Here is a 22,582-nt window from a genome sequence, read left to right as displayed (position 1 = left end):
ACTTCAGTGAAGGGCGCTAATGGGGAGGTGATAACAAGTAGTGGTGATGTGAGGAGATGGAGTGAGTATTTTGAAGGTTTGTTGAATGTGTTTGATGATAGAGTGGCAGATATAGGGTGTTTTGGTCGAGGTGGTTTGCAAAGTGAGAGGGTTAGGGAAAATGATTTGGTAAACAGGGAAGAGGTAGTAAAAGCTTTGCGGAAGATGAAAGCCGGCAAGGCAGCAGGTTTGGATGGTATTGCAGTGGAATCTATTAAAAAAGGGGGTGACTGTATTGTTGACTGGTTGGTAAGGTTATTTAATGTATGTATGACTCATGGTGAGGTGCCTGAGGATTGGCGGAATGCGTGCATATAGCCATTGTACAAAGGTAAAGGGGATAAGAGTGAGTGCTCAAATTACAGAGGTATAAGTTTGTTGAGTATTCCTGGTAAATCATATGGGAGGGTATTGATTGTGAGGGTGAAGGCATGTACAGAGCATCAGATTGGGGAAGAGCAGTGTGGTTTCAGAAGTGGTAGAGGATGTGTGGATCAGGTGTTTGCTTTGAAGAATGTATGTGAGAAATACTTAGAAAAGCAAATGGATTTGTATGTAGCATTTATGGATCTGGAGAAGGCATATGATAGAGTTGATAGAGATGCTCTGTGGAAGGTATTAAGAATATATGGTGTGGGAGGCAAGTTGTTAGAAGCAGTGAAAAGTTTTTATCGAGGATGTAAGGTGTGTGTACGTGTAGGAAGAGAGGAAAGTGATTGCTTCTCAGTGAATGTAGGTTTGCGGCAGGGGTGTGTGATGTCTCCATGGTTGTTTAATTTGTTTATGGATGGGGTTGTTAGGGAGGTGAATGCAAGAGTTTTGGAAAGAGGGGCAAGTATGAAGTCTGTTGTGGATGAGAGCTTGGGAAGTGAGTCAGTTGTTGTTCGCTGATGATACAGCGCTGGTGGCTGATTCATGTGAGAAACTGTAGAAGCTGGTGACTGAGTTTGGTAAAGTGTGTGAAAGAGCAAGGTTATTAGGTACAGTAGGGTTGAGGGTCAAGTCAATTGGGAGGTAAGTTTGAATGGAGAAAAACTGGAGGAAGTAAAGTGTTTTAGATATCTGGGAGTGGATCTGGCAGCGGATGGAACCATGGAAGCAGAAGTGAATCATAGGGTGGGGGAGGGGGCGAAAATCCTGGGAGCCTTGAAGAATGTTTGGAAGTCGAGAACATTATCTCGGAAAGCAAAAATGGGTATGTTTGAAGGAATAGTGGTTCCAACAATGTTGTATGGTTGCGAGGCGTGGGCTATGGATAGAGTTGTGCGCAGGAGGGTGGATGTGCTGGAAATGAGATGTTTGAGGACAATGTGTGGTGTGAGGTGGTTTGATCGAGTAAGTAATGTAAGGGTAAGAGAGATGTGTGGAAATAAAAAGAGCGTGGTTGAGAGAGCAGAAGAGGGTGTTTTGAAATGGTTTGGGCACATGGAGAGAATGAGTGAGGAAAGATTGACCAAGAGGATATATGTGTCGGAGGTGGAGGGAACGAGGAGAAGTGGGAGACCAAATTGGAGGTGGAAAGATGGAGTGAAAAAGATTTTGAGTGATCGGGGCCTGAACACGCAGGAGGGTGAAAGGCATGCAAGGAATAGAGTGAATTGGATCGATGTGGTATACTGGGGTTGACGTGCTGTCAGTGGATTGAATCAGGGCATGTGAAGTGTCTGGGGTAAACCATGGAAAGTTGTGTGGGGCCTGGATGTGGAAAGGGAGCTGTGGTTTCGGGCATTATTGCATGACAGCTAGAGACTGAGTGTGAATGAATGGGGCCTTTGTTGTCTTTTCCTAGCGCTACCTCGCACACATGAGGGGGGAGGGGGATGGTATTCCATGTGTGGTGAGGTGGCGATGGGAATGAATAAAGGCAGACAGTGTGAATTGTGTGCATGGGTATATATGTATGTGTTTGTGTGTGTATATATATGTGTACATTGAGATGTATAGGTATGTATATTTGCGTGTGTGGACATGTATGTATATACATGTGTATGGGGGTGGGTTGGGCCATTTCTTTCATCTGTTTTCTTGTGCTACCTCGCAAACGCGGGAGACAGTGACAAAGCAAAATAAATATAAATAAATAATTTTTTTTATACTATTCGCCATTTCCTGCGTTAGCAAGGTAGCGTTAAGAATAATAGATAATAAGATAATAAGTTATCTTGGGGATGGGACCCAAGTCTAAACACAAGATCCATCTATGTTTCATATACAACTTTTAGCCTAAAGGTAATGTATACAATATTTTTAATAATTTTGCACATGAAACAAAGTTTGTGTTACAATGAACCATCAGAAAGCTACGGTGTCGCAACATCAGCCACCCATGTGGACAATCTGTGGTTGTTTGGCATCACTTTCATTCCTGACTCTGAATTTATATGCTTATCGTTTATATGCTACTGATAAGCAATCATTTTCTTACACTTATTCACACAGAGCAGAGAATAAGAAAAAACTTAGTAATTCATGCAGGTCTGGTGGTGAAAAGTGGTATCAACAGAGCATCAAGGCAAGCAAGGTCAGGTGTGGAATTTTCCACTTGTAATGTCATGTTGCCACTCAAAACGTTTGGGATTTTGGACCCTTGCAGATTTCAAATTTTCAGATTAGGGATGCTCAACCTGTATAGCATTAATGGGGTGGCCTTGATTAAGGCCTTAGTTGCTTGTACCACCTCAGCTAACATAACAAAAAAATGATCTAAGACAATTCTGCATACCCAGAAGGGTCAGTGAAAGGTAGTGATTCAGTCAAAAATATCATCACTATAGCAGTCTCTGAGTTGCCAAAGGCAGGCCTGAAAAGAGCAGGCTGCCACTACTACTGATGGGTGGAGAGCAACATGTGGGAAAGGCCAATGGGTCAAAGGGTCCATCCAAAAGAATATCTCATGTTTGTGGGACACACTGCAAAGGAAAAAATTACAGCAATGGTATGAGAAATATTTAGTTCCACAACTGGTTATGATGAAACAAGTATTATACCTGAATGGTCTGCATCTTCAGGATGGGAGCATTGAAAGCCATCCTCTTGCCTGCATAATCAATAGCACAGTCAAGGGCAGCTTGAGCTATGCCTAAGGCTTGACCAGCGACTCCAATCCTTCCAGCATCTGCAAATTTGGTGGAAAATTTAAATTCCAACTAAAATGCATATAAAACACATTATGATGAAAGTTCATACATATAAATAATACATTAAATATCACTGTTATCATTTATAAACTGATTTTACACATTTATCATGAGTGCACCATCCTCATTTGTACTACTCCCCATATTCCAATGAAACCCTATATCTTTTACAGGTGCTATCTGTATACATCTCCATGGATGCCATGTCAAAAGCGCCCTGTTTAGCATTTTTTGGCTTTGCGTTCAGAGATCTGGAACACAGCCTGAGTGCTTATCAAGGTATCTCTGTACATGGGTAAGGAAATACTCAGCACACTGTTCAGAGAATATAAGACCAAAACTAAAATATGCTTTTCAAGCTTAAACACCACTTTGACAAACACACACACAAAGAAAAAAATAATACAGAAGGTTCAGAGAACAAGAATGGTGCCAGAATCTAGAAAGATGAGATACATTGAGTTTGGAAAATAGACATGTGTAAGGAATAACCAGGAGAGACTGGGAGTGGAATGGGAATAGGTGACAGTAAATGAAACAAAAGGAGTGGGTGAGGAATGAGGGATATTTAGGGAAGCACCGCTGACATGAAGTAAAGTTGCTATTACAAGATGCAAGAAGGTGCATAACCAGGACTTACAGAGGAGTACAAATGATTAGTATATGTACATACAAGAGAGGTGCATGACCAGGACTTAAAAGGAGAGAGTACAGATGACTACAAAAAAAATCTGCAGGGGTTGAAAAAGATGGCAATTATCAATGAACTTCAGGGAGAATACAATGCTTTGAAAGGGGATTAATAATATGAGAAAAACAAGAGAACAAATGGAAACATCCATGAAAGGGGCAAATGAGGATGTGGTAAAAGGAAGTGATGAGGCAAAGAGAAAATGGAATGAGTACTTTGAAGGACTCTTAAATGTATTTGATAATAGGATGGTGGATATAGGATGTTTGGGTTGGGGAGGTGTGTTAAGTAGGAAAGTCATGGAAAGTAGTTTAGTGACATGAGAAGAGGTGGTGAAAGCCATGCACTGGATGTGGTGTTGATTGGTTAGTTAGAATTTTCAGAGTTTGTATGGGTTATGGTGAGGTGCATGAAGATTGGGAGAATGCACGTAAAGTACCATTGTAAAGGCAAGAGGAGCGAAGGTAAGTGTTCCAACTACAGACGTATAAGTTTATTGAGTGTAACTGGTATATTGTATGGGAGAGTAGTGACTGAAAGGGTCAAGACATGTAGAGAGCATCAGTCTAGGGAGTAACAATGTGGTTTCTGGAGTGGCAGAGGATGTTTGGATCAGGTGTATGCTTTCAAGAATATGAGTGAGAAATAGAGAAAACGAAGGATTTGTATGTGACATTTACTGGTCCGGAGAAAGCATATGATAGAGTTGATAAAGATGCCTTGTGGAAGGTCTAACAAATATATAGTGTGGGAAGGAAGCTGCTAGAAGTACTGAGAAGGTTTTATCAAGGGTGAAAAGCATGTGTTCAAGTAGAGTGGTGACTGAGTGGTTACAGGTGAAGGCTTGTCTATGGCAGGGGTGCCATCATGGCTGTTTAATTCGTTTATGGACAAAGTGCTGAGAGAGGTAAATGCAAGAGCTGTGGAGAAAGGGGTATGCAGTCTGTAGGAAGTGAGGAAGCCTGAGAAATGAGTCAGTTGTCATTTGCTGATAACACAGCAGTGACAGCAGATTCAAGTGAGAAACTGCAGTTGGTGACTAAATTTGAAAGACTGAATGAAAGGACAAAATTCAGAGTAAATGTGAATAAAAATTCGGTATTTAGCAGGGAAGGGGGAGAGGTTAGTTAGGCTGTGAGTTTCAATGGAGAAAATTTGGATAAAGTGAAGTGTTTCTGATACCTGGGAAAGGACATGGCATGCATAATGGACCATGAAAGCGAAAGTGAGTCATAGGGTGGATGAGGGGGCTAAGGTTCTAGGAGCACTGAGGAATGTGTGGAAAGAAAAGTCATTATTTGGGAGGTAGAAAATGCATATGCAGACCAAACAAATGTTGTATGTATGCAGAGCATGGGCTACAGATGAGGATGTGCAGAGGAGGGTGAATGTGTTGGAAATGAAATCCTTGAGGTGTAAGGTGATTTGATCGAGTTAAGTAATAAAAGGGTAAGAGAGAGGTGTGGTAATCATTAGAGTGTGGTTGAGAAAACTGAAGAGGGTGTGCTAAATTGGTTTAGACATATGGAGAGAATGAGTGAAGAGAGGTTGTCAAAGAGGATATATGTATCAGAAGTGGAGGGGAACAGAAAGAGGAAGACTAAACTGGAGATGGAAAGATGGAGCGAAAAATATTTCAAACGACTGGGGTATGAACATGCAGAAGGATGAAAGGCATGAATGGGATAGAGTGAACTGGAACAATGAGGTATACTGGGAATGACCTGTTGTCAATTAACTGAACCAGGACATATGAAGTAGCTATGGGAAACCATGCAAAGGTCTGTGGGGCCTGGTTGAGCACAGTGAGCTGTGGTCTCCCTGCACAGTACATGTTAGCTCGAGAATGGATATGACTGAATGTGGTTTTTCTTTTTCTTTTCCTGGTGCTGTCTCACTAATGTGGGAAATGGAGGAAAGGTACAAAAAAAAAAATGAAAAGAAAGAGAGAGAAGAGTAAGCAGTGCCGTAATCACAACCTTCAAGTTACAATGTAATTTTGAAATATCAACAGTGAACAGTTCTATCACTTCTCAACCTTTTGGCTAAGATCAAAGTGTACTAAATAATTCTCAAAAAAAAATGCAGACAGGAAAATCAGAGGCCAGAAAATTAAATTAGGCAAAAAAAATGCTAGAAAAGTTGTAAAGAATTACTTTTATAGCAAGAGAGTAGTGGATGAATGAAATAAGCTAAATGATGAAACTGTGAGTTCTGCAAGTATGAAAAAGTTTCAAAAGTTGTGTAGAAGAAAAAGTCAATACATGGGGCCCCATGAATACAGAACTCCTTCGACATACTTTACATACAGGTAATTGGAGAAAAAAGTTTCAGTGGGCAGGAAACAAAGCAATTGTATATTTCTGCAGCTCTTGTGTTGAAAAAGAGAATCTAGTCATGCACATTCTATCCAACTATTAATAATGAGAGTTTCCACATACAAATCTTTAACCCATATTCCATGTTCCAGAATAAAACATGACTTGATTCAACACAGACAGATTTCATTCACACAACTTCCATATTCAAAAGGCTTTCACTGCATCAAATCTCTAATCATTACTCTTGCATCATCTGAAATATCTCTAGCACTTATCAATTCTCTAACTTTAACTGTTCATCTATCTCAAGGTCTACTTCTTGGTGTAGCTTCAAGTGTGCTACAGATCTTCTTCATCAACCCATCATTTACTATAAATTCTACATGACCATATTACCCTAAAAGATTTTCAAGCACAATTCTAATGATTTCTTCACGTCATAATTCTTTCTTCTCTATCTATCCTTCCAACCAACTACTCAACAAAGGTAAACTAACTTTACTGTTCCTTTTTTCCTGATTTATATAAAATTGAATTTTACATCCATTTGTCAGAGTTTGGACTATTACTCATTCAGGCAAGCTTCTTGTACACTACACTCAAATTCTTTCCTTTCACCAACATTTTCAATGCTCCTCCCTTTTTTCTTCCCTGCAAGACTCTACTGTCAACTTCAGCTTTTCCATAACAATCCATACTTAACTATACTTTCAAATACCAAAATTCAACATGTACATACATTCAAGTCATTTTATGTATTTGTTTGTTATACTGGGTTGGCTTAGTTAGGTAAAGCCTGCTGTTAGGTGAGGCAGGGATAACTCCTCATTTCCAGAGTAAAAACAGCTCCTAATAGTTTTTTTTTTTTTTTTTTGGTTTTGATTACATTAATTTCTGATGGGCTGAACTTGGCCATTCTACTTCTTAACTAATTCTGGGAACTAGTTGCCAGATGAGAAATGAGCAAAGATACCAATTCCTACTTTTTAGGGCACAACCATCCACAAAAGGTATTTGTCCAGCTGAAAATCAATTATATAAAACTATTTATATCACTTACCTAGAGTTATCATAGCAATCTTGAAGCCCATTCCAGGCAATCCAAGCTGATTTTCAGCAGGGATCTGACAGTCTTCAAAGATAAGATTACACGTAGATGATCCTCGAATTCCCAATTTATCTTCTTTTTTTCCCAGGGAAAGACCTTTGAAAGAACAAATGTATAGAGAACATAAGTGTTATACCAACTAAAGCATGAAAAGTCAAATACTGTCACCTATGAAAAATCGGCACAAATTGCCATCCTTCATTCTATAATACTGTAACATGAAACTATGAAATCCATCCCACACTTGACAGAATCATCTCACTTCTATACAGATTATATGTATTCTGGATATAAACATGCCATGGGGTTAATATTCATTTGAGGCACAGATAATCATTCTGTTAGGAAGTACGAATTCCCATTTAATGGGAGCTGTTCTTCATATTTTTCAAAGATATAACAGGCATGTGTCTTCAAGGTTCAATGTCAAAAGGAATAAATTTATATTCCTGCACTATGAAATGGACAGCTTGAATTAAAAAAATGACACTGCAATTCCAAGAATTCACAGTTTATAACAACACAGTTATGTTATTCTAACTGGTACCACTATGGACATGAAAGAAAAACCAATAATCCAAGTATACATAACAGAAATGAAAATTATTCCCAGTTACTCAAATGAGTGAATGCATTCACTTACAAATGTTACAGTTGCTTAGGTGATACTTCCCTGGTGTTGGCTACTCCCAATGGAGGTGCCAGCAACACATACACCAGCCTGCTTTCCTGTCTAGGTGCAGGTGTCAAGCACAAGGACAGGCTCAGCAGTTCTGGGTTGATTTCAACTAATGGCTGTGTCCAGTCATTCACTGCCCATAAAACTATTTATTGTTGGTGCAGGTTCAAACTGGACCAAAAACCTGTAAGCAGATCAGGACCCTGCTGGAGTGCTTACTCCTGTAACTTTACAATACCACAACTTTATTTTTGCTGGGGAAAAAAAACCTGCCTACAGGTATTTGTGCCCAGCTCCCCACATCAAAATTATTCTACATGATGGTGATTGCTCGGGTCAGCAAAAATCTACTCTAAAACAAGCTTCTGAATCAACAGAAAAGTTGTGATTACATGGCTTTGCTCTGCCTTGAGGTTATACCAAAAACACTCACTGAGAAGGACTCTTCTACATCCCTCCTTAATATTCAAAGCAAAAAGAATACAATTAAAAGTTAAATAATACATCATCCTTTAACCAATTCAAGATCACACCCATGAGAGTCTGTTTAAGCACCAAGTAAAACTATAAGCCAAGCTTTAGCCTTTTCAAGATCACATCCAGGAGGATCCATTCATGCTCCCTCCAAGGGAGGCTATAACAACACACTGAAACAAAAGCCTCGTACATCATCCATTGCCTCTGAAAGAATGTGGACAGCATCCTTACAAGTGAAGCATTCACTGAACTAAACAAATCCCCACTCATGTAATCCCACCAGAAATAAGGACAAGGAAATAGGTATTAACAAGAAGATTTTATTTCAAAAAGTATTAGCCAAGAATCCACAAGCCATTGTGGAAGACGTTATTTCAAAATCTACATTCCAACACTGATGAATGCAAGCTTTTAAGAGGAAGCCATGTCCCAAAAGGCCGTTAACCAAGGCTTTTGCCTATTTCTTTACTATAACCTTACACTAAACAAGAAGATTTTACCAAATAACTCGTTGCTAGACCTACAATAAGTATGATCACAACACCAACAGTTCCTCCCTTACAGCTACACAGAGGGGCCAGCTAGAAAAAGTGCAGAAAAGAGCATGCACAGTCATTCTGGGCCCATCTTACCCCACCTAAAAAGATGCTGTCATGTAACTGTACCTGACCATCCTCTCCGACCAACATCTGCAGCACAAACATCAGTTTAAAAATAAACTGCTGACACACTCCCATCACTAAGACTCCTCCCCTCCAAATTCCACCCAAACTGATTGCTGTCTGTCAACCACAATCGACTAGTGCCAGTCAGCTCATACAGACAGGTATAAAAACAGTCCTATTCCTATCATTGTGAACTTCATGCAGGACATACAGAATCTCAACCTCCATATTTAAAAAACCAGCACCTTGTAAGTGATCTTGAATAATCTATATTATACAATGGTGTTATCAATGGATTCTTCATTTAAAACAGACCATGCAATGTTCTAGATGCTGCAGAGGATGATCAAGACAATTGCCACCCCCAACAGTACAAGAGGAACAAAGCTCACCTCACCTTCCCCAGTAGCTGAGGAACAAAGCTCACCTCTTCCACCAGTACCTGAGGAACAAGGCTCCTTGCCTCCCCTACCAGTACCTGAGGAACAAGGCTCCTTGCTTCCCCCACCAGTACATGAGGAAAAAGGCTCCTCACACTACCCCACCAGTACCTGAGGTACAAGACTACACACTTCCCCTACCAGTATCTAAGGAACAAGGCTCCTTGCCTCCCCCACCAGAACCTAAAGAACAAAGCTTCTTGCTTTCTCCACCAGAACCAGAAGAACAAAACTCCTTGACTCCCCGTTTATGGTGTGGATGCCTCCTCACTAACACCATAACAGTGAGCACCTGTTGAAGTTCTAGATCCATGCTCAACTTCATTCAATATTTTGAGCAGGGTCACTTTAAGTGGGCGTACTTCTCGGACACTTAGGCATAGTGGTGACTAATTCAAGTGGGAATAAGTGTAGAAATATAAAAGTGGCAAATGATGTACTCTTACTCTTTGAATGCTAGCAGAAAAGTGATGCAGTGGGTAGCATTGCATGTACAGCATCAGGATCCCATGGCCAGCTGGGCTCGCATTATATCAGAAGAACTCATGTCATAATGAAAAAATGGGAGTAATTCAGGTGACCACCTCATATCAAGATCGTTTAATCTATCTATCTATATCTATAATGCCTGTTCCAATTAGAACTCCCTCAAAGGGGTGGCCACAGCACCAGTCCATAAGTAAAGAACTCCAGTGCTGCTTCTTGGCCTTTAGTGCCTCCCCCTTAACAGGCCACTGGCAGAGGGCAAGTCTGGTACAGTGTTTGCCAAGTCTCCTTTCTAATTTCCTAATGCCTGCTTCTATCTAATGCTCCTACGTACTATTTCTACCTAATAATCCTGCCTAAATGTTTTATCTAATCGCACCATACTGTGACACTACCTCGCTCATGTGGAAAATGGGGAATAATATGAAAAATGAAAAACATACTGTGGTTCAAACATACAGTTTCCTCTCTATCAAATCAGTTCCATAACAGGGCAGATGTCTTATGTATAATGATGACATAATCAAAAATTTTTTGGCTGATTACAACATATTCAGTTTCCTTTTGCACTGAGTTGTCATTTTGATGTACTTTGGAGACAAGAATACATGTTACCACTACAAACTATTCAGAAACTAACGAAATTAAATGAAGAAAAGAACTTTGGAGTTGTCATTAGCAACAATTTGAAATCACTAAACAGTATCAAGCAGCAAGTAAAAAAGGCAACCAAATGTCAGGTTTCATAGCCAGGAACATAGATTACAAGACACCAGAAACAATTCTCACACTTTATAACTCTCTAGTAAGAAAACACCTTGAATATGCGGTCCAGTTTTGGTCCCCAAACTATAAAAAAGACAAGGAAAAATTGGAGCAAGTACAAAGACACACGACGAAATTTATCCTATCCCTTAGAAATTTGGCATACGAAGAGAGGCTCAAACGATTGGATCTCTTCTTCCTTAAAAACATAAGACTTCCAGTCGACTTAATCCAAGTGTTCAAAATTCTGAACAAGTTCAATAAAGTAAATCACAAACATCTTTTTGAAATACAAGAAAATAAGGATACCAGGAAAAATGGAATGAAACTCAAAGCTAAAGGATGCAGTACGGACGTGGGAAAAGGCTTCTTTTCCTATGGGTATGTTAAGCATTGGAATAAGTTACCATCATACACAATGAATGCTAAGACTATAAATACCTTCAAAAGTCGTTTAGACAAATATTTTATATATTCAATTCATTATACTTAATTGCTGTCTCCTGCATCAGCAAGGTAGCACAAGGAAAGAGACAAGGAATGGCCTAACCCACCCACATACACATATATATACATATATATTTTTTTTTCTGTTTCCCCTTTTAAAAAGTTAAAATACAAGGAGGGGAGGGTTTCTAGCCCCCCGCTCCCGTCCCCTTTAGTCGCCTTCTATGACACGTAAGGAATGCGACAAAGCAAAATAATAATAATAATAATAATATTATTTTTTCATACTATTCGCCATTTTCCGTGCTAGCGAGGTAGCGTTAAGAACAGAGAACTGAGCCTTTGAGGGAACATCCTTACTTGGCCCCCCTCTTCGTTCCTTCCTTTGGAAAATTAAAAACGAGAGGGGAGGATTTCTAGACCCCCCGCTCCCACACATATATACACATACATACAAATATATATATATATATATATATATATATATATATATATATATATATATATATATATATATTCTCAGTGAATGTAGGTTTGCGGCAGGGGTGTGTGATGTCTCCATGGTTGTTTAATTTGTTTATGGATGGGGTTGTTAGGGAGGTAAATGCAAGAGTTTTGGAAAGAGGGGCAAGTATGAAGTCTGTTGGGGATGAGAGAGCTTGGGAAGTGAGTCAGTTGTTGTTCGCTGATGATACAGCGCTGGTGGCGGATTCATGTGAGAAACTGCAGAAGCTGGTGACGGAGTTTGGTAAAGTGTGTGGAAGAAGAAAGTTAAGAGTAAATGTCAATAAGAGCAAGGTTATTAGGTACAGTAGGGTTGAGGGTCAAGTCAATTGGGAGGTGAGTTTGAATGGTGAGAGGCTGGAGGAAGTGAAGTATTTTAGATATCTGGGAGTGGATCTGTCAGCGGATGGAACCATGGAAGCGGAAGTGGATCATAGGGTGGGGGAGGGGGCGAAAATTTTGGGAGCCTTGAAAAATGTGTGGAAGTCGAGAACATTATCCCGGAAAGCAAAAATGGGTATGTTTGAAGGAATAGTAGTTCCAACAATGTTGTATGGTTGCGAGACGTGGGCTGTGGATAGAGTTGTGCGCAGGAGGATGGATGTGCTGGAAATGAGATGTTTGAGGACAATGTGTGGTGTGAGGTGGTTTGATCGAGTAAGTAACGTAAGGGTAAGAGAGATGTGTGGAAATAAAAAGAGCGTGGTTGAGAGAGCAGAAGAGGGTGTTTTGAAATGGTTTGGGCACATGGAGAGAATGAGTGAGGAAAGATTGACCAAGAGGATATATGTGTCGGAGGTGGAGGGAACGAGGAGAAGAGGGAGACCAAATTGGAGGTGGAAAGATGGAGTGAAAAGGATTTTGTGTGATCGGGGCCTGAACATGCAGGAGGGTGAAAGGAGGGCAAGGAATAGAGTGAATTGGAGCGATGTGGTATACAGGGGTTGACGTGCTGTCAGTGGATTGAATCAAGGCATGTGAAGCGTCTGGGGTAAACCATGGAAAGCTGTGTAGGTATGTATATTTGCGTGTGTGGACGTGTGTATGTACATGTGTATGGGGGGGGTTGGGCCATTTCTTTCGTCTGTTTCCTTGCGCTACCTCGCAAACGCGGGAGACAGCGACAAAGTATAAAAGAAAGATAAAAAATATATATATATATATATATAGAGAGAGAGAGAGAGAGAGCAGAAGAGGGTGTTTTGAAGTGGTTTGGGCACATGGAGAGGATGAGTGAGGAAAGATTGACCAAGAGGATATATGTGTCGGAGGTGGAGGGAACAAGGAGAAGAGGGAGACCAAATTGGAGGTGGAAAGATGGAGTGAAAAAGATTTTGTGTGATCGGGGCCTGAACATGCAGGAGGGTGAAAGGAGGGCAAGGAATAGAGTGAATTGGAGCGATGTGGTATACCGGGGTTGACGTGCTGTCAGTGGATTGAAGCAGGGCATGTGAAGCGTCTGGGGTAAACCATGGAAAGCTGTGTAGGTATGTATATTTGCATGTGTGGACGTATGTATATACATGTGTATGGGGGGGGGGGGTTGGGACATTTCTTTCGTCTGTTTCCTTGCGCTACCTCGCAAACGCGGGAGACAGCGACAAAAAAAAAAAAAATATATATATATATATATATATATATATTTTTTTTTATACGATTCGCCATTTCCCGCATTTGCGAGGTAGCGTTAAGAACAGAGGACTGGGCCTTAGAGGGAAAATCCTCACCTGGCCCCCTTCTCTGTTCCTTCTTTTGGAAAATTAAAAAAAAAAACGAGAGGGGAGGATTTCCAGCCACCCACTCCCTCCCCTTTTAGTCGCCTTCTACGACACGCAGGGAATACGTGGGAAGTATTCTTTCTCCCCTATCCCCAGGGATAATATATATATATATATATATTTTTGCTTTGTCGCTGTCTCCCGCGTTTGCGAGGTAGCGCAACAAAACAGACGAAAGAAATGGCCCAACCCACCCCCATACACATGTATATACATACGTCCACACACGCAAATATACATACCTACACAGCTTTCCATGGTTTACCCCAGGCGCTTCACATGCCCTGATTCAATCCACTGACAGCACGTCAACCCCGGTATACCACATCGATCCAATTCACTCTATTCCTTGCCCTCCTTTCACCCTCCTGCATGTTCAGGCCCCGATCACTCAAAATCTTTTTCACTCCATCTTTCCACCTCCAATTTGGTCTCCCACTTCTCCTCGTTCCCTCCACCTCCAACACATATATCCTCTTGGTCAATCTTTCCTCACTCATTCTCTCCATGTGCCCAAACCATTTCAAAACACCCTCTTCTGCTCTCTCAACCACGCTCTTTTTATTTCCACACATCTCTCTTACCCTTACGTTACTTACTCGATCAAACCACCTCACACCACACATTGTCCTCAAACATCTCATTTCCAGCACATCCATCCTCCTGCGCACAACTCTATCCATAGCCCACGCCTCGCAACCATACAACATTGTTGGAACCACTATTCCTTCAAACATACCCATTTTTGCTTTCCGAGATAATGTTCTCGACTTCCACACATTTTTCAAGGCTCCCAAAATTTTCGCCCCCTCCCCCACCCTATGATCCACTTCCGCTTCCATGGTTCCATCCGCTGCCAGATCCACTCCCAGATATCTAAAACACTTTACTTCCTCCAGTTTTTCTCCATTCAAACTTACCTCCCAATTGACTTGACCCTCAACCCTACTGTACCTAATAACCTTGCTCTTATTCACATTTACTCTTAACTTTCTTCTTTCACACACTTTACCAAACTCAGTCACCAGCTTCTGCAGTTTCTCACATGAATCAGCCACCAGCGCTGTATCATCAGCGAACAACGACTGACTCACTTCCCAAGCTCTCTCATCCACAACAGACTTCATACTTGCCCCTCTTTCCAAAACTCTTGCATTTCAACATATTTATGCATTTATTACACTTAACCGCAGTCTCCCGCGTTAGCAAGGGAGCACAAGGAAACAGACGTAGAATGGCCCAACCCACCCACATACACATGTATGTATATATATGCCCACATATGCACATATTCATACATATACATCTCAACGTATAACATACATATACATATATACACATGTATATATCCATACTTGCTGCCTTCATCCATTCCCGTGGCCATCCTGCCAAACACGAAATAGCAGGATCCCCAGGAACAGACAAAAAAGGCCACATTCATTCACACTCAGTCTCAAGCTGTCATGTGTAATGCACCAAAACCACAGCACCCTTTCCACTTCCATGCCCCACAGACCTTTCCATGGTTTGCCCCAGACACTTCACATGCCCTGGTTCAATCCAATGACAGCACATCGACCCCAGTATACCACATCATTCCAATTCACTCTATTCCTGGCATGCCTTTCACCCTCCTGTATGTTCAGGCCCCAATTGCTCAACATCTTTTTCACTCCATCTTCAACCTCCAGTTTGGTCTCCCGCTTCTCCTTCTTCCCTCCACCTCTGACACATATATCCTCTTTGTCAATCTTTCCTCACTCATTCTCTCCATGTGTCCAAACCATTTCAACACACCTTCTTCTTCTCTCTCAACCACACTCTTTTTATTACCACACATCTCTCTTACCCTTTCATTACTTACTTGATCAAACCATCTCACACCATATATTGTCCTCAAACACTTCATTTCCAACAATCCATCCTCCTCCACACAACCCTATCCAGAGCTCATGCCTCGCAACCATATAACACGGATGCAACCACTATTCCCTCAAACATACCCATTCCAACGTATACATACATAAACATTTCTTTCAAACTATTCACCATTTCCCATGTTAGCGAGGTAGCGTTAAGAACAGAGGACTAGGCCTTTGAGGGAATATCCTCACCTGGCCCCCTTCTCTGTTCCTTCTTTTGGAAAATTTAAAAAAAAAAAAAAAAACGAGAGGGGAGGATTTCCAGCCCCCCACTCCCTCCCCTTTTAGTTGCCTTCTACGACACGCAGGGAATACGTGGGAAGTATTCTTTCTCCCCTATCCCTAGGGATAACATACATAAACATACACAGACATATACATATATACACATGTATATATTCATACTTGCTGCCTTAATTCATTCCCATCGCCACCCCACCACACGTGAATATGCAAACCGCCCTTCTCCAGCGAGATAGCGCCAGGAAAAGACAAAAAAGGCCACTTTCGCTCACACTCAGTCTCTAGTTGTCATGTCTAATGCACCGAAACCACAGTTCCCTTTATAAATTCAGGAATACTCCGAGAAAAATGCCAAAAATAAATTGTATAAATGACAGCAGTAATGGGGAACTAGAAAGCTCTTGTGCAGCAGAAGGGAGTCAGTGATAGCTTAAAAAACTGACAAATGGAATTATATTTTCTTGTAAAGTTAAAAATCCTTTTCTTTTTTACCAGACAACCCAGTCATGGGTCAATCAGGCTTCCTTTTGTCTGTCTTTTTCATGTAAATTCATGTACATATGCGAAGAACACAATTTTAAATTTATTGTATGAGCAATGCACAACATTCATCTTTGTCTTTTGATATTCTGGCTGATACATATGTTTTCTGATCTACATGCCTAACTGATTTTTTAATTTGTATGTTTTCTCAAAACTGTTTGCATTAACCATTTAGCTAATCTCTTCCATTTACAGTTTGCTACTGTATTCACATTTTATTAGTATCACAATTTCACTGTCTCTACTGGAAACTGATAATATATTAATAACTGTATTACTTGTAACTCCAAGTTCATTCTGAAAGACAGGGAAGATGACAGTATGATGGAGCAGACGAGGCTTTAGGGTAACAGGATCTGAGCATTCATAAAGGTGAAAGGCATGCATGGGATAAAATAAACTAATTTAATGTGACATATGGGAGGGACATGTCTATAGGTTGAATCAGGGTATATGAAGCAGTCAAGCTAAACCATGGAATACTCTGTGGGGCTGAGCTATGATTGCTAGGCACTTATCTCCACACATCATGCAAAAAAGTTTGAGTGGATGCGTGGAAATGACACCATTGTTCATTTGCTCCTGAAACTACCTTGCTATGGCAGAAGCAATTAGGGTTAAAATAAAATAATTTTCCTATTTAATCTTAATTTCATTTGACATTACCACTTTATATGCTAATAGTATGTTATTAATTTCACATCTTAATAGCCTCTGTTTTTCAGGTGGAAGCAGATGTTAACTACCTCAATTATGCCTGACTATACAACATCTATAATCATTTGTCATGTTCCATAAAATACTGCTGAGTCTTGCAACAGGCAAATATGTTTTAGGGGTACATTCTGAATGTGTAATCCCAATTTTGAGGCAGATTATGGCTTCCTGAAAATAAATGGTCAGTTGCAAAGATTTATGAATATATGCCAAATTACCTTGTGTGGGTTTTGGAATGATAAAAGCAGAAATTCCCTTATGCTTTTTTGATTTTTCTGTAGTGGCAAAAACAACTCCTGCTTCAGCTTCATAACCATTTGTGATCCATGCTTTGGTACCATTCAACAGAAAACTGCCTCCTAGTTCCTTAGCCATGGTAGATGCAGCGCCTGCATCACTGCCATTACCTAATATTAAAAGAACAACAATCACTCACCAATTATGAAACTTCTAACATCAAAGTAATAATGGCAATATAGCAAATATAACACATTGAGATAATTAAACTATCATGTTTACAGACATTCACCTGTATTTTCATAAACATCATCTACTTTTAAAAGTATCAAGATCATCCCAAGGACTCAATCCATAAAGGGATGCACATAAACTGGCACTTATCAAAAACGGCTAAATTTTCCATCAGTAATTTACAATCAAAATGCTGTACCATAACACACCAGGTTCAGAGAGGGCAAAACATCCCACACGATCTCCAGTTGTAAAGGGTGTAATCCACTCTTCTTTCTGTTTTTCATTCCCGAATCCTTGCAATGGACCAATATAAAGAGAATTATTGACACTCATTATGACTCCAGCAGAAGCACAACCCCTGAGGAAAGAAATTTTCATTAGACATTTTTATAATCACATACACATGAGCATTTATCTATCCTTTTCAAAGAAACAACAAAATCAGAGATATATTTTTTATGAGGATACTTATTAACAGCATCATGAAAGGCATAATAAGAGGAATGTCTTTATGGCTTCTACTCATGCACTGGTCTCATATGTTATGAAATTAACCTCAACAATGTTGAAAGATTGTATGATGACTGACAATGACAGAATTACTCAGCTGAGTTAGTAATGATAATAGGAGTAGGGGAGTAGGCTGGTTAAACAAGTACATAGACAAAATGGATGTATGAAGACGGACAAGTAACAAGTATGAAAGTCTGGTTGGTGGCAGAATGAAGAGGGGGAAAACAAGAAGAAAAGGAGAAACAGGTCTGATAAGTATGCAAAAAAGACACATACAAGACTAAAAGCATATCAAGCAAAAAATTGCAGATCTGTTTGAAAAAAGATTTGCTTGGAACTTCCTCAATTAGGCAGATGACAGCATGAGTCTGAAGCCTGTAAATTCAAACAGATGTCTTAAATTACCATACCTGACTTTCATATACACACAATAATGAATAAAAGAAAAGAAATAAACCTTACCTACTAATTTCTTCCATGGCTATGGCATATGCTAAGTAGTCCATCCCAGTTCCACCATACTCCTCTGGCACTGCCAGCGCCATCAAACCTAACTCCCCCATGGTCTTTACCTAGTAAGTGATAATTTCTTAATCAGTAATCTTTCCTATATCTCTCAGTAATTATCACTGAAAGTCAAACACAGAAATGGGTTTAGAACTCTAGGATTTTTCTGAGTAGAGTTAAACCAAACCAAGAACATTTGTGCATAAAACCTAAAACTCAGGACATGAATGCACAAAACCTATAACTAAGTTACAAGACATAATTTTTTCTCTTAAAATATTACAGAAGACATACAAATGCTGAGTTTGCAATTAATATAGAAGATAAAAAATTTCTAGTGAGACTAGTACTTTCCATTTCTACCATACATTAAACCTAACTCCACCATGGTCTGTACCTTATTATCATTCATAATTTATATCAACAGTTTTCAGTGAATTTCTTGGTAGTTTTCAGTGAAATACCAAACATTACTAAATGGGTCCTGTTTACTGAAATTTTTCTGAGCCAAAACAGGGCAAGCAAAAACTCCAAAACTGAAAACCTGCAACTTGCTTAGACAAAACGTATAATGGGAACCTTTTTACATAAACATGTATCATGCTATAATAAAATGCTGACAGTCAGCTATGTCATACAATATAACAAATCCATGTCAGTTCTCAAGCAATCAATCCAGCCAAGTCAACATCTAATACTATACTACTCAGCAAAGCATCTCTTGGACCAATTTTCCATGTCTCTTAGTGACTTGACAACATAAATGTTCTTGAGGGTATGTAAACCCATCAACAGCTGATGTGCCATATACTGTACAGGATGCCTCCCTCCACTGACTGCGAGTGTGCCATACATGATTTGGGACATCTAAAAATCCCAGATGCTGAAAACAGCAGTGGCCTTTTGTTGTCTTTTCTTAGCGCTAGCTCACGCGCATACGGGGAAAGAGGGGTGCTATTTCATGTGTGGTGGGGTGATGACAAGAATGGATAAAGGCAGCAAGTATGAATAAGTACATGTGTATATATGTATATGTCTGTGTATGTATATGTATATATACGTGGAAATGTATAGGTATGTATATGTGCGTGTGTGGGCATTTATGTATATACATGTATATGTGGGTGGGTTGGGCTATTCAATCGTCTGTTTCCTTGTGCTACCTCGCTAACACAGGAAACAGCGCCTAAGTATAATAAATAAATGAGTCAATAGGTTGTTCTTCATCTGTTTCCTAGCACTACCTCACTGACATGGGAAACAATGATCAAGTATAATAAATAAATGGAATGGAATGTATTTAGGGAAGCAGTGATGGCATGTGCAAAAGATGCATGTGGCATGAGAAAGGAGGGAGGTAAGCAGATTAGAAAGGGCAGTGAGTGGTGGGATGAAGAAATAAAGTTGTTAGCAAAAGACAAAAGAGAGGCATTTGGATGATACTTGCAAGGAAGGAGTACAAATGACTGAAATATATAAAAGAGAGTGGCAGGAGGTCAAGAGGAAGGTGGAAGGGTCAAAAAAAGAGGGCAAATGAGAGTTTAGGTGAGAGAAAAATTGGAGGAAGTGAAGTGTTTTTAGATACCTAGGAGTGGACTTAGCAGCGAATGGAACCATGGAAGCGATAGTAAGTCACAGGGTGGGGAAGGGGGCAAAGGTTCTGACAGTGATGAAGAATGTGTGGAGAGAATGTTATCTTGGAGAGCAAAAACAGGGTATGTTTTGTTAGGTGGTTTAATCGAGTAAGTAATGAGACAGTAAGAGATATGTGTTGTAATAAAAAGTGTGTAGGAGATAATGAGTGAGGAAAGGTTGACAAAGAGGATAAATGTGTCTGAGGTGGAGGGAATAAGGAGAAGCAGGAGACCAAATTGGAGGTGGAAGGATGAAGTGAAAAGATTTTGAGCATCGAGGCCTAAAAATATAGGAGGGTGAGAGGCATGCAAGAAACAGAGTGAATTGGAATGATGTGGTATACCGGGGTCAACATGCTGTCAGTGGACTGAACCAGGGCATGTGAAACATCTGGGGTAAACCATGGAAAGGTCTGTGGAGTCTGGATGTGGGTAGGGAGCTATGGTTTCAGTGCATTACACATGACAGCTAGAGACTGCGTGTGAATGAATGTGGCCTTTTCTGTCCACTTTCCTGGAGCTACTACACTGAAATGGGGGATAACAATGCTGTTTCCAGTGGGGCGAGGTGGCACCATGAATGGATGAGGGCAAGCAAGTATTAATATGTACAAGTGTATTTATGTATATGTCTGTGTGTCTGCATATGTGTATGTATATGTATGTATATATATATACGTTGATATGTATATGTATGTGTATGGACATATATGTATAAATACATATGTGTACATGAGATGGGCTGTTCTTCGCCTGTTTCCTAGTGCTACCTCGCTAAAGTGGGAAACAGCGATCAAGTATAATGAATAAAATAAATAGTGCCATTGTACAAAGGCAAAGGGGATAAAGGTGAAAGTTCAAATTACAGAGGCATAAGTTTGTTGAGTATTCCTGGTAAATTATATGGGAGGGTATTGATTGAGAGGGTGAAGGCATGTACAGAGCATCAGATTGGGGAAGAGCAGTGTTGTTTCAGAAGTGGTAAAGGATGTGTGGATCAGGTGTTTGTTTTGAAGAATGCATGTGAAAAATACTTAGAAAAACAGATGGATTTGTATGTAGCATTTATGGATCGGGAGAAGGCATATGATAGGGTTGATATAGATGCAAGGAAACAGATGAGGAATGGCCCAACCCACGAACATACACATATATATATACATAAATGCCCACACACGCACATATACTTACATATACATTTCACCGTATACATACATCTATATATATACTTTTTCTTTCATACTATTCGCCATTTCCCGCGTTAGCGAGGTAGCGTTAAGAACAGAGGACTGGGCTTTCGAGGGAATATCCTCACCTGGCCCCTTCTCTGTTCCTTCTTTTGGAAAATTAAAAAAAAAAACGAGAGGGGAGGATTTCCAGCCCTGTTCCCTTCCCTTTTAGTCGCCTTCTACGACACGCAGAGAATACGTGGGAAGTATTCTTTCTCCCCTATCCCCAGGGATCTATACATATACACATGTACATATATGTAATTGCTGCCTTCATCCATTCGCCATCCCACCACACATGAAATAGCATCCCCCCCAGCATGGCAGCGCCAGGAAGAGACTAAGAAGACCACATTCATTCACCAGCAGTGTCTAGCTGTCATGTGTAATGCACTGAAACCACAGCTCCCTTTCCACATCCTCCCCTCCCATTTTTTACTTTTCCAAAAAAAAAGAAAGAGAAGCGGGCCAAGTGAGGATATTCCCTCTAAAGCTCAGTCCTCTGTTCTTAACGCTACCTTACAAATGCTGCAAATGGCGAATATGTATAAAAAGAATATTTATTTTTTCATTTTATATACTTTAGTGCTATCATCCACATTAGTGAGGTAGCGCAAGAAAACAGACAAAAGAATGGCCCAACCCACCCACAAACACATGTATATACATACACATCCACACACACACACATATACATCCCAATACATTTCAACATATACATATAGATACATAAACAGACATATGCATATATACACATGTACATAATTCATACTTGCTCCCCTCAGCCATTCCCGTCGCCACCCCACCACACATGAAATGACATCCCCCCCTCACCCCGCACATGCGCAAGGTAGCACTAGGAAACGACAACAAAGGCCACATTCATTCACACTCAGTCTCTAGCAGTAATGTATAATGCATCGAAACCACAGCTCCCTTTCCACATCCAGGCCCCACAAAACTATCCATGGTTTACCCCAGACGCTTCACATGCCCTGGTTCAATCAATTGACAGCATGTCGACCCCAGTATATCACATCGTTCCACTTCACTCTATTCCTTACACACCTTTCACCCTCCTGCATGTTCAGGCCCTGATCGCTCAAAATCTTTTTCACTCCAATCTTCCACCTCCAATTTGGTCTCCCACTTCTCGTTCCATCCACCTCTAACACATATATCCTCTCTGTCAATCTTTCCTCACTCATTCTTTCCATGTAACCAAACCATTTCAATACACCCTCTTCTACTCTCTCAACCACA

The 22,582-nt window shown here is 40.3% G+C and overlaps 1 protein-coding gene across 3 annotated transcripts in view; it reads right to left on the bottom strand.

The window, feature by feature from the left end:
* The window catches only part of Arc42 (Activator-recruited cofactor subunit 42), a 106,954-nt gene that overhangs the window by 12,872 nt on the left and 71,500 nt on the right, over positions 1-22,582 (bottom strand). For all 3 annotated transcript variants that reach the window (XM_071664812.1, XM_071664811.1, XM_071664813.1), the window contains exons 3-7: positions 18,412-18,521; positions 17,643-17,794; positions 17,181-17,369; positions 7,249-7,392; positions 3,027-3,154 (exon numbers count right to left, since the gene is read on the bottom strand). In XM_071664812.1, coding sequence (XP_071520913.1) covers positions 3,027-3,154; positions 7,249-7,392; positions 17,181-17,369; positions 17,643-17,794; positions 18,412-18,521 — 723 coding nt within the window. The remainder of the gene's footprint in view (positions 1-3,026; positions 3,155-7,248; positions 7,393-17,180; positions 17,370-17,642; positions 17,795-18,411; positions 18,522-22,582) is intronic.

This window comes from Panulirus ornatus, chromosome 9 (assembly GCF_036320965.1).
Source record: "Panulirus ornatus isolate Po-2019 chromosome 9, ASM3632096v1, whole genome shotgun sequence".
NCBI lineage: Eukaryota > Metazoa > Arthropoda > Malacostraca > Decapoda > Palinuridae > Panulirus > Panulirus ornatus.
This window is presented reverse-complemented; position numbering and strand designations above follow the sequence as displayed.